General features: G+C 62.5%; 3 protein-coding genes across 3 annotated transcripts; all 3 read right to left on the bottom strand.

Moving 5' to 3' along the window:
- Positions 1–250: 250 nt before the first annotated feature.
- LDBPK_100710 (hypothetical protein, unknown function) lies at positions 251–5,287 on the bottom strand (the record flags this gene model as incomplete). Its single annotated transcript, XM_003858859.1, has 1 exon — positions 251–5,287. One exon carries the CDS (start codon positions 5,285–5,287, stop codon positions 251–253), a length of 5,037 nt encoding a protein of 1,678 aa, XP_003858907.1.
- Positions 5,288–8,954: 3,667 nt separating this feature from the next.
- Positions 8,955–9,929, bottom strand: LDBPK_100720 (hypothetical protein, conserved; the record flags this gene model as incomplete). The annotated part of the gene is made up of 1 exon (XM_003858860.1): positions 8,955–9,929. One exon carries the CDS (start codon positions 9,927–9,929, stop codon positions 8,955–8,957), a length of 975 nt encoding a protein of 324 aa, XP_003858908.1.
- Positions 9,930–10,986: 1,057 nt separating this feature from the next.
- On the bottom strand, positions 10,987–12,504 carry LDBPK_100730 (hypothetical protein, unknown function; the record flags this gene model as incomplete). Its single annotated transcript, XM_003858861.1, has 1 exon — positions 10,987–12,504. The coding sequence occupies one exon, from the start codon at positions 12,502–12,504 to the stop codon at positions 10,987–10,989; it is 1,518 nt and encodes a 505-aa protein (XP_003858909.1).
- Between the last annotated feature and the right edge of the window lie 393 nt (positions 12,505–12,897).

The following is a 12,897-nucleotide window of genomic DNA, read 5'->3' on the forward strand; positions in this document are numbered from 1 at the left end:
CACACACACACACACACACACACACACACACACACACACACACACAACCATACAAAAAAAAAAGGACAGAAGCCTGCAAGCAAATACAGAGCCACCACCACCACATAGCAGAACAGAGAACCTTGAATAGACATGCAGTGCGCGATGATGATAGAGGAGGGGGGGGGCTGTGACGGGTAACACTGCGATGCCAACCATGGGCAGCGTGGACAACGATCACAAAAAAGCGCGCACGGACACTCTTTCGCAGTCACCCAGTCGCACCGGGATGCACCTCACCACTGCCGCCGACAGCGAACCCTTCTCCTTGCTCACCCCACCCCCTTCTCACTGCGGTGGGAGAGGCTCCAGTCCGGTGGGAGGAGGAGGGGCTTCCCTGCCCAGGCTCTACGTTGACGTCGCGTCGCTCGCTGCAGCCTCGCCGCTGCACTGGCTTGCCGGAAGAGGCGAAGGCGCACGGCGGGGCGACTGCTCCGATCTCTGCCGTTTGTGCTGACGTCGATGACGGTGCGTCACCTGGATCGCGGTGCGTCTCTGCCGCTGCCGCCGATGCCGAAGTGCGCATCTGCATCAATGCCAGCAGCTCCGGTGGGAGAGATGGTCGTTGACGAGGTGAGTGCACAAGAGAAGGCATGGAAGGCGGCGCGATGGTAGAGGTAGGCGGCCCCGTCCTTCGCGGCGGCGAGGCGATGAACGTGGCTAGGGGCAGTGGGGCCGTGGCAGAGGAGGGGGAGGACACTAGCGGCTCGATGGGGGCGGTAGTGAGGACGGGACTAGCAAACAAGCGCAGCTCGTCGGCGAGAGTCGGCTGCGGCGCCGTGGAAAAGGTCCGGGGCTGGACCGGCTGGAGCTGTAGCATGAGCGACGCTGAAGCGCGAGAGCGGCCGCTGCTGGCGATGTGAAAGCTTTCCATGCTCCTCGTCATGCTGCTGTCACTGCTCGTGCGACGCTGACGGCCGCTGTTGAGAGGAGACGGAGAGGGAGCATCCATGCGTCCGCCCAATGGCGTGGCAGCGCCCAGCGCGTACTCCAGCCCTGCCCACACGGTGGGCGTCGCAAGGGCGGAAGGTGATGAGCGCAGTGTGGAGAATGACAAGGCGCGATTCGCACGGCGGCGGCCGCCAATGTCGCGAAGGCTGCCTCTGATGCGGCCGCTGCCAAGGCTGCGGCTCCGACAAGAGGATCCACGCACGTGCTGCGTCCGCTGCTCAGCGGCGCTGGCGATCGAGGTGGAGGGGGGAGACCGGGCGCTGAACCCATCTCGCGTCTCGCCGTGTCGCAGTGGGGCCTGGTTGAGCTCGGTGGACGGCAGCGATAGCCGCCCGCTCGGCGTACGAGGTGCAAAGGGTGAGAGCGACAGGGGCGACGACGTCGACAACGCCCACGACTGTCGCGGCGAGGCGGTGCGCTGCTCCGACGATAGCAGCAGCGAGTGACGACTGCTTTCCGCTGCTTCCTCGACACCGTCACCGCGACGGCGCGCATCGCCAGGCGAGAACGCATAGGGCGGCGGAGGCGCGCGGTGCTGTCGCTGCTGACGTGGGTGGGAGAGGGCAAGCGCCGCCGGGGTAGAATACGCCGTTGGCCAACGCTCGACACTGTCGGTGTTGCTGTTGGCGACGGAGACGGAGGCGATGGCACTCCCGAACGTTAGCCGCTGCGGCGCTACTCCGAAGGCCTCGCTGAAGCGACTGCCACTGCTGTCGGTGCGACTTATGCCGCGGACGCTGACGGATGGGGAGTGCATGCCCATGGACGAGTGTGACTGTTGCCGCCGTCGGTGCTTCTGCTGCTGCTTCCGTGGTGCCCACGAGCGTCGCCGTGCCACCGCGCTGCCGTAGACCGTGCTGCCTGCCGCGCGCACACCTCGTCCCTCGTCGTCTTCGGTAAAACCGCCACCGCCGCTCGTACGGGTGCCGCCTCCACTCCCCGGAGAGGCCGCCGCTGCCGCCAGGAAAAAGCTGAGCGAGCCGGTGGAGCGCCGCGAAGGGGATGAGAGTGGCGAGGGCTGGGGCTGCTGGGGAGAACGCGCCAGATCGCATACCTTGGGTGTCATCGCCCCCGTCGTCGAGCCGCCTCGCGCGTGCGTAAGGCGTGTCCTGCGAGCCAAGAGCTGGATGTCCGCCTCCTGAGAGAGCGACAGCCAGTTCGCACCGCTTGGCGCGGCTGTCGAGGTGCTGCCCCTCCAGCCGTGATAGACCTGCAGGAAGGAGCCGGAGCCGCGAAAGGGGGACGAATGCAAGGTTGAGGCCGCAGCCGGGGCGGCTTCTGCGACAGCCGTCCTTGACGGGGTCACGATCACGGTGGCAGATGCCCGCGCAGCTGGAGGGGACGCATAGACACCAGATAGACGCGTTGGTGTCATGCTGCTACTGCTGTTGCTACTGCCGCGCACGTGTACATCATCGCCGCCTTGCTCCCCTTGGCGGACAAGATGCTGCGGCTCGTGACCTTTACCAGGACTGTGGCGGAGGCCGCCGTTGCCGCACTTCCTCTTGGCCTGGTCGCACGGCATCATGGACCGCGCCGACGCAGTGGCCGCTGCCGTGGGCAAGCGGCCGTATGGGTTTCGGTCTGCGGTCCCAATCTTGATCTCGTTTTCGACGTCTTCGCTGTCGTCTCTGGTCGCGCGGGGACTCGTTCGTCCCCCAGTCGACGTTGCGGGGGCGACCTGTGGGTGGCGATGAAAGCTCCTCCGGCTGCTGTGGCTGCTGTTCCCTTGCTCGTGCGAGTACGGCGTCGCCGTGGACCAAGTGGACGCCTGCAACAGCGACTGCAAGCGTGTCTGCGCCGGAGTGGAGAAGATGGAGAGTATAGAGGACCGCGCGGAGGACTCCTCCGGAGTGGCGGTGACGACCGTTGCTGCTGCACCACGGTGGCTGTGCTCACCCACGTTGGCTCTACCCCACGCAGCGGTGCTCGCCGCTGAGGCGTGTAGGCGCCGCTCGTCTGCGGATAGTGCGAGGCGGCCGGCGACTCGGTGCGGTGTGCAGGTGGAGGGCCCCGTTGTGGTCATGCTGGCGGCGGTCCCGCACCTGCCACGCGTCACGTCGAGTGGCGAAAGTGGCGACGCCGACAGGTTGCCGTCGGATACCACCTCGTCTTCCATGTCCATCAAACGTCGAATGGCAGTCCGGCTTTGCGAGGGCGGGCTGGAGGATGTCGACGCGGCACTTCTGCACAGCGAGCTGTCGTCGCCATCGTCAGCGAGAACGGTCCGTGAGTGACGCCGACGGTTGTCGGGGCGGCACGTGTAGCGGTCGTGGGCACCACCTACACGCGCCGTGCCCGCGCGCTGCGCCTTCTGCGCCGCAAGCCTGACGGCGCGGACGTCGGGCTCGCCGCAGGCCTCGTCAATCTCTGCGCAGACTGTTCTTGAGTCGTCGGCCCCGTTATCCGGCGAGAAGGAGAGACGGAGCATATCGGAGAGGTAGACCATCGGCGACGTCGTGGCGGCCAGCGCCGGAGCGTTCGCGGAGCCGCCGGCTTCGTCGGCTTCCTCGACTGCTGCGTCCACGTCGATGCCGCCGGCCTTCGTGTCGGTGCGAACGTGCCACGGAGCAGGTGACGAAGACGAGGACGAGGACAAGGACGCGGCGCGAGACAAGGGCGGCAGTTGAGGGTCACGACGGCTGCAACGGCCGCGCACGCAATCGTCGCCACGGCCGCCCGCTGAAGCCGACGGCTTTAAAATCTCGCCCTGTGGCTCCGCCGCGCCTGGGCTGCCACTGCTGCGCTGACTGCAGCTCTCTTTGCCGGTACCGTCACTCGTGCCAGGGCTGGTGCGCCGCACAAACGGCGTCTCCTCATCGACCGCGCCAGCGTCCTCCTCGAACACGCCGTCCTGGTGCGGTTTTAATGTGCTTCGCTCGAAGTGGAAATCATCGCGACTACTAAGCTCCGAGGCCGCCGTCCGCCCGGTTGCGCCCGCTGAAGGGCAGGGGCTGCAGCGGGACCCCAGCTTCCACGCACGATGGCCAACCGTGCTTGCCATCGCTGCGGCCGTCACTGCATCTGCGTGCATCGCATCGACTGCGGGACTGTTGCAGCAGCTCACGCTGTTTCGGGGATGCGCAAACGCGGAGACTCTTCGACTGCTGTCGCCCAGACACAGCGCTCCCTCTGCACGGTACACCTCTTCGCTGGGCACCCGGCTTGATGGGACGACGTCTGTGAGTGCGGCGGTGGGCAGTGAAGGGCGACGCAAGTGATCCGCCGGGATCGGTGACGGCAACACCGCACAAGACGATGTCACTATTGTGTCGTCGATGTCGACAACGCCAGCGGTGGCAAAGGAAAGGGGAACATGCAGCGAGGCGCTGCGCTCACGGCGATCGACGCGTACGGACGGCGACAGCAGCATCTGCGCCGCGCATGTGCTGGTCGACGTCGCGCGTGGTGCTGCAGATCGCGACACAACGACAGAGGATGCCGGCGCGGAGGACGACGCAGCCGAAGTGCGCTGCGGTGCGGATTCTGTGTGGCGAGGATGCGCATCTTCTCCAACGGCTGCTGCTGGAGACGGCGACAGCCGATGATCATCACTTTGGCCCTGCTGTGCAGCGTCCGGTTGTGGCCGCCGCCCCCGCGCAGCTTGTCCTCTCCGCCACCACAGTGGGAGATCGTGCTGCTGCGGTGACGGCGAGGTGCTCCCACGGCTGCGTGCCTGCGCCCAGGCGAGAGACAAACCCCGAGCAACGACGACCGAGTCCGCGCGAATCTCGTCCGCGTCGTCATCTGCGCCAGTTCCGCGGAACAGGTACGGCGCAGCCGCAGCAGCAGCTCGCCTTCGTCGTGGTCCCTCGCTCGCTGACCGATGAGCGTCTGACGCGTCCGGGGAGAGAAACATGTGCTCTGCTGCGCGTTGCTGTGGCCCTCTTGCGTCACCCAAGCCGCCGTTAAAATCGAACGTGAGCAGCTCGAGCTGGCGCTGCCGCTCCACAGTGCGTTGAAGCTGCTGCTGCAGTCGTTCTCGTGTGCCCACCTCGCCGTGGGCGCCAGCACCGACTTCGTCGACCACCGCATCGGCATTGCCGCTACTCACGCGTTGACGTGGGTGCCGCGAAAGAAGCCAGCGTGACTGCTGCACGTCTTCCATGGCTGCCTCACCTGGTGTGTCATCTCTGCCGGCAAGGAAAGGCGAGTCGCGACGCATGAGGATGTAGTGGCGGTCAGTGTTGCTGGGAAGCGCCGTTGCCTCGGTCGTCGCCGTAGAAATCGCTCGAGTAACAGAAGGGCGTAGGGAGCTGACGGCGAGAGAGACGAATGAGGTGCTATCACGCGGCATCGAGGTGGACGCTGATGAAGCGATGACGGGTGAGAGGGGGAGGGCCGCGGGGGAGGGCGGGAAGGAGGACAGGAGACGCGCCAACGACTGCGGCGCAACCTCCTCCGTCTGCTGTGTGGGGAGGGGTGTGGTGGCACTGCCGGTGCTCGAGGGCGTTCCACTGTGTAAATCAGGGAGAGGCGGGGGCTGCGTGCTGCCACTGCGGCCGACGCGGTACTGCATGCGCTGCGGATCTGGCCGTGGCCGTCGCTGATGGTGATGGTACGGTTGACCGGTGCCCAAAGGTTGATGCTGCTGCTGCTGCTGCTGACGGTGGTGATGGTGATGAAAAGTCCCTACAGGGCTCGACAGTGCCGCAGTTGACACCGGCGTGGCCGCCACCGATTCAGGGACGGCACGCTCCGCCACAGCGAGCCTGCCCTCCAAGGAGCCTGAGGGAGGAGCCGTTGAGTGGGCCGCAGACGTCGCGAAGCGTTCCACGCGACGCCCAAGAATGTCGAGTTCCGCGTTCTGAGAGGCGTACGCTGCTGCTGACGACGGTGGTGTGCGAGCCGTCATCCAGCCACCAGCGGCAGCTGAAGGGAAAGCCTCATGTAGCCGTCTTGTTCGTGGCGATCCGGAGGCGAGCAGCGGCACCGGACGTGATGCATGAAGGCAGGTAATCTTTTCACTCTGCCGGCGATGCAGCGTCACGAAGAGAGCGGTGTAGTCGAGCGGGCAGCTGCCGGCGCGCGGGGTTGGCAGAAAGGTGCGTGTGTGACCGGTGCATACGACCTCGAACTGAGGAGGCGGTGCCGGCTCGATGCCCTCCATCGCCATAATCGCAACTGCCATGCGTTCATAACGAGGAGCCACCACGCACACATGCGACCCCAGTGTCTGCACGGCGCGTGTTGGCGCTCCCCAGGTGTGCGTGAAGACATCGGGAGGTAGATAGTCTAGCGGATTCATCAAGGGAGACGAGAAGCACAGCGGGCAAGCAGACGCACGTTAGGGTGAGGTGGGGGCGATCAGGCGCGCACGAATTGAAGGAGGACAGGAGTGCAGACCGGCACAACCAGCGCTGCAGGTCAAGAGAGAGAAATAGCGACAGAAAACCGCACGGATGTGGACGTGCACGTCGTGGTGACGAGGAAGATGGCCGGTGCGGCCGGCAGAACGAGAAGAGCCCCCCTCCCTCCTCCTAAACAAACGCAAAGAGCCTCTAAAACAAGGTGAAAGAGAGACGACACCCGATGTGCCTCTGTGCAGACCGCTGATGAGCAGATGCTCGAACACGCACCGTGGCTCTCTGTCTGTGTCGCGCGGTGCGTGAGTGAAGTCTAGCAGGTGCGCAACGGATGTGGTGGCTTCCCCCTCCTCGACCCCCCCTTTGTCCCTCTTTCGATAGATGGAGATGGAGCGGGGTATTCGTTCCCCGCACACGGTGAAGGGAAGATGGTGATGGGTGCCGTCGAGCCGAGAGGTTTAACGCGCACCGACTAAACTAGAGGAGAGGAGAGGGTTCGAGTAGCGACTTGCGGCGAACCTGCCACACATACACACACACACACCTGGGGCCAGAGGCGCGAAAGGCGGTAGATGTTCTTCACGCCCAGAGCAGTGACCTTGATCGATTCTTGCCACCGCGCGCTCTCTCTCTGCACCTCAGTCTCGTCCGTGTCACAAGGGACAGGCCGACAGCTCGCGAAACTGGACACGGAGGACACGTGAAAGGCACGAGCAGAAGATAAGGAGATGGCACAAACGACAGTGATGAAGTAAGTCGCGCGTGGGCAAGAGGGAGAGAGGGCAGGGGTGTTGACAAACACAACAGAGGAAGCACGTAAGGGGCAATCAAAATGGTGCACGCTAAAAACAAGAGCGACAGCGAGAGAGCGGTGGTAAAGAATGAATGATGATGTAGGGTCTAGGGTGTACGAGAAGCGAAAACGCAGCACAAAAAGGGGAAGCCACAAAGGGCGACCGTCGGCGGCTGCCACGACACACACTCAGAGGAGGGTTGGCCACGTGCCGCAACGTCCCTGCCGCCCCCGCCCCCCAACTAAGCGTAGAGAGAGAGATACAAAAGGGTGCGAGTGAGTCTAAGCGAACACAGCGGAAAAAAAGCCGAGAGACAGGACAACGTTTTTGCGCGTGCGTGTGCGCGCGTCTACAGTGACAGTGAGGGACAACGCAGAGGAGGAGGGGAAGAGGGGAGGGGGAGGGGGACACGGGTGAACGCCAACGCTGTGCGAGAGAAACTGATCGTCGGCGCAGCCCCGTGCTCCTGCGCGTGTCGTGTCGTATCTTCGTGAGGATCTGTGTATCTGCCAGCAACCGCTCAAGCAAACACCACCACTGTTAGCTCGTCTACAGGACTTTCCAATCTGTACAAGAAACTGTTACCTTCTTGGCGAAGGAGACGTGCCGACACAGTTGTGTGCATGAGGAGTGGTGGAGCGGAGAAGGAGCGGGACAGCCGCAGAGGACGTGGGGGAGAACGCAGAGGGGTGGGAGGGAGAACGGTGGAGGCGACTACTTCAAAGGCGTGTCGGCGCTCTTGCGCTGGCGTGCATTGAGACAAGGGGTAGCTAGCGTCGAAGAGATACAGAGGAGACATGGGTAGGAAAGGAAGTGGGTAGAGCGCGCGCCCAGCACTGATCGCTTTTAGGTCCCTTGTTTTATTTTTCGCTCTTGCGCACTGGCACATGTGGGTGCGTGCGGCTATGTGTGCCGGAGCGTGCGCCTCGCTTCTTCGAAAGCCGTGCAGCCCCACCTGCCCACTGACGCAAGACAAAAACCGTTCAAGAGAGAAGGACAACCCGAGAAGAAGAGGGCCGAGCCGATGGGTGCAGAGGCTGCGGTGCGTCGATGCACGCGCCACAGAGATACGGACGCGGGCTACTAGAGACACGCGCTGAAAGGCGTACACACAAACACACACATACACACCGACCACACTCGCCACCCACTCCCTGCTCCTTCTCCCTTTCCCCCCTCGGTCGCTGCCACATGAACAACTTTCTTCTTTTAGTTAACAGGTAAGCGCATCAAAGGAATGACTGCGACGGTGGCAACAACAAGGGCAGCGAGGCGGACACCACATCCACCCCCGCCCTGCTCTGCCACGAGGGACGAGGAAACACGAGCGAGTGAGGCACCCTCACCCGCACGCGAATCGAAACAAAGGCAGACACACTGGCAACCACACAGCCGCTGCGACGCTGCGTATGCGTATGCACGTATGCGTGTGCACCAGCGGTGGCGTGACCGCGGCAGCACCACCAAGGTAACTCGGGATCAGATCAAGCGAACAGATGCTCAACAACACATGCACATGCGTATGCGCATACATACACGATGGGGAAGTTCGAAAACACGAAAGAAGCAGGCAATGATGTGAAGAGTTGTGCTCACCACCGTCTTGATCTGCTCAGCGCATGGAGCGGAAGGATGGGGTGGGGTGGGGGTGAGGCAGGGAGAGGAGGGGGACTGCACCGTACTCCACAACCTCCCTCCCTCCTTCCTCCTTCGTGGCTGAACAGCCGCCTGCCATGCTTGACACTTCGCTGAACACCATGACGCCACCCCCTCCCCCCTCTCTTCCTATCAAGCGTCCTTGGCGCGCTTTAGCTGCAATCGTGTCCCTTCCTCGCTTCCTCGCTCCCTCTGCATTTGTTAGCCTTTACGCCGCCGTAGTCGTCGGCCTCACCGCCTGCCAGCGCGGCACACCCTTGCAAAACGCCAGCCCGACCAGCGTGCCGATGAGCGTTGGCTGCCAGTCGAAGTACAAGATGCACACCCCACCCACCCAGCACGCGTACTTGATCCAGCCGCTGAAGCTGCTCAAGATGCTCATTGGTGTCACACCGTAGTAAAGGTACTCCATTACAAACAACGCAGCAATCACGTCCCACGGGCCGAACTGCTTCTCCGGGGCGGCCGCACTGCCGTAGTAGAGGTAGTTGCTCAGCCACATAATCGCGCCTGAGAAGACGGCGGTGCCACCGCAGTACATCATCAGTCCGCGGGAGCCCAGTGTAGGCAGGACATGGTGGCACATGGTGTGCAGCAGCATCATCGCGTACGTCATGGCAAGGAAGTTATTTGTCAAGAAGGAGTGCAGCAGCCACGTCCACGGGCGAACGCTGTTGTCGACTCCCCACTTCTCCAACCACCAGCGCTCCTCCGTGTTGCTACCGGTGCTGCAGAGGCAAAATACGGTGAAGACGACGAAGTTGATGGCGTTGACGCTGTTGTAGATGTGCGGAAAGTTGGCGTAGTCGTCACGCAGGCCGCGAACATGATCCATGAGGCTCTTCTTCTTGGCTTGGCCCTTGACGCCCTTCTTGTTCTTGCTGCCCTTCGCGGAGGAGCCACTCTGTTGATCGCTGCCCTGGTCCCCGCCCTCCGTCTTGCTGTTCGACTCTTCACCCTCCTTACCGGTCTCCTCGGCGTTGCGGTCCTGCTGCTGTTGATTCTTCGCGCGCATCCAGCGATACTGGATGACGTTCTGAGAGAGTAAGGAGGGTGTGGAGAGCCGTGCCCTGCGCAGGAAGGTCGGCGTCGGCGTCGCACCGCAGCTAACAGGACTAGTACGAAGGTTCACAGAGGGAAAGCGGAACTGGCGCTGAGGGTTCCATGTTGCTGCCAACGCCATCGATGGTGCCACGGGCAGAAGAACAGCCGTCGTCTTCATCGCCACACGGATGCACGGCAGCGAAGAGGCGCCGCCCGGGTGCGTCACGCGTGGCAAGGCGGCCGAGGCGACGGATGTCGCGACAGCACAGGCACCGCGGAGGCGAAGCATCTTGTTGCTTGCTTATGTGGTTCCAGCTTCCATCCATGCAAGGGGCAGATGAGTGCAGATGTTGGTGACGAGAGAACACCGAGGTGAAGGGAGGGAGAGGCTGTCAGATATGGTTGAAATGCTTTTCGACGAGGCGGAGTAAAATGCGCGAAGACAGAGACACCGTCTACAACGAGGAGAGAAGTTTGCATGGGCTCATCAGGAGGTGCGAGTCTGGCAGGCCTGGACCGGCTGCTTAGGACATACTTCCACAGCTCCCTCTTCGCCGCGTGTAGACGCCGTCCCACCCACGCTGTGGTCTCAAGGACCTGTGCGCGCGAGGAGGTGACACACACACATACACACATAGCGTATCATCGCTGCCTTCCACTCACGAGGAAGAGAGATGACCCTCTCGTGCGCAGCCGAAACGCAGACTTCGGCCAGGTGGCTTGAGAATCAGGTGTGCGCGAGCTACGATCTAAGAGAACACCGAGCAAGCGAAGCAGAGGGCGAGTTGGAAGCAGTTTTAGGTCGGCCCCGTCGCCATCTCCGACATTACACCACAACACCGGCATGTGGAGAGAGAGAGAGACTCATACACCGAAGCAGACATACACACAGACACACACACACACACACATATATATATATATATAGTGGACGGCTGACAGGGCGGCTTCATCATCACCCCACACACGGAAAATGACCGACACGCGCATGCATGTGCACCCCCTCGCCTCCGTCGGAGAGAAGCAAGCTAGAAAGGTGAACTTTTCTTACGCTGGCGGGTGCACAAGGAAGGAGGTCAGAATCGTTCGCACACGCTGCCGTAGCAACGAAGGTGGTATCGTGTTCGGCTCGCCGCGGATACTGTCGTCAACGTCCACATCAGCTTCGACGTTACTCGCATCCCTCCCCTCCTTGCTCACTTCCGCTTCGTTCTCCATATTGAATCATCGGTATGCATGGAGAAGGATGGAGGATAGCCGCTGGCGGTGTGGGATCGAGAAACGTCGCGCGACGGATGCTGCTGACGGCGCCTTGCTTCTTGGAGATAAGGGTCTGCTTCATGCTGCGGCTGCCACTGCAGCGCATGGGCTGATGCGTATTGCGAGTTGGTCTCTCGCATGCTCGCAGAGGGCTGTCCGTTCACACGAACATCGCTTCCGGTCTTGTTGAGCGGATTATGTGGTTGCGGCGTTGGCTGTGCCTGTTGCTGAGTAAGGGTTTCTCGGAGAAAGTGGCAAAGGTCATCGATCTCGCGCTGAATAGCGTCCAGCTGCGGTTGATTCTGCTGGTGGCTGCGCGTGTGTGTGTGGCCATCAGTGAACGCCGCCGCAGGGCGTACGTTTTTCGGGGTGCAGACGGGGGGTGGTGAGGGAGCAGAGACACAAGTCGATACCCGAGATGATGTCGCCGCTGCTGCTGCCGCCGCCGGCACATCCGCGTTGTAACCACTGCAGGACGGCACAGCCCGACGGCCGTTCTTTTCGGGAGAGGCGGCAGTATAGGTGAGAGTAGGAAGGACGGTGTCGTTGCTCCTAGATCGGTGCACGGTGTGATGGGCACGGGCTGCTGCTGCTGCTTCTACTTGATGCGCGCTCGGCGACGGGAGCGGCAAGGCGCCCGCACCGTGACTTGTGCGACGCGCCGTGTCGGGGATGAGAGTTTCCTGCAAAAGCTTCTCCAAGCGCACCAGCTGCGTCGATTGTGTCTGCAACATCTCCTGCATCGCCAGCAGCGTCGAGCACGCCTCGACCGCTTCGGGGCGGTCCGGCGGGAGCAGGCAGCGGTGTCGCTGCCACAGTAACGCGTGCGGTGGCTCTGCTGTGCGCGTGCCATCCCTTGCTTCTTCCGTAGTCCTCATCAAGGAGGACGCTCGCGCGTCCTCATCAGAGCTATCGGGAGATAGCGAGCGACGCACGACGACCAGCATCTCTCGCATCTGGCGAAGCTGTTTCTCCTGCTCCATTCGCAGGTGCTTCAGCCACGGCATAAACCACGTCGGCTGTGATGAGCCGGCATCGTCATCCACATTGGAGGCGCGCATGCTTCGCGGCCCGGCGTCGTGAGTGCATCGGAGTTGCTCGGTGCTCTCGACGGACGAAGAGAGCGGCGCCGACGCCGATGCTACTGCACAAAATGGCGATGCCGTCACCTCTGCATTGTCCTCGGTGCATAGCCGCAGCGGCGGCTCCACGTGCGAGCCCTCCATGCCCAACCTCTCCAGAAGCACGTCACGCACGACGCGGCGCAGTTCGTGCTCGTTTTCCATCAAGCGTTTTACGTTGCTGGCGCAGTGTAGAATGTCGTGATGCAGATGCTCCAGGGACAGCCGCGGAGGGGGCCGAGGGAGTTGCAGAGGACGCTGTGACGGTTGGTACTTCCGAGACTGCAGTAGTGCTGCGGTGGGCAAAGCCAGACGTGCATCCGATTTACGCATCAAGTTGGCAGGGGCCTCGCTGTCGCCTGCTTTCGCCTCCACATCCACTGTGATGCCCGCGGATGTTGCCGTGTGGGGTGCCCCCTCGCTGCTCTTCTTGTCATTGCCGCCCTTTTGACAAGCGGCAGAAGCTCGAGGACGCCATGGCGATGCGCAATCTGCCTCTCTGTCGCCTTGATGCTGCTGCTGCCGTTTCTGATGGTGCCGCTGACGGTGCGCTGCGCGCAGTTCTTCCTCGAGTTGACGCACCCGTTCGTGCAGCTGGGCTTCGCTCATCGTGACACGCGCCGCAGCCTCTGCTCTACAGCGATTATTGTGCACGCCGCTGTCTAATGAGTGGCCGTGGCACTCTCGCGGCTGCTCGTGTGCATCCTCGTGGTGCGGCGCTGTTTT

Source organism: Leishmania donovani, chromosome 10, assembly GCF_000227135.1.
Source record: "Leishmania donovani BPK282A1 complete genome, chromosome 10".
NCBI lineage: Eukaryota > Euglenozoa > Kinetoplastea > Trypanosomatida > Trypanosomatidae > Leishmania > Leishmania donovani.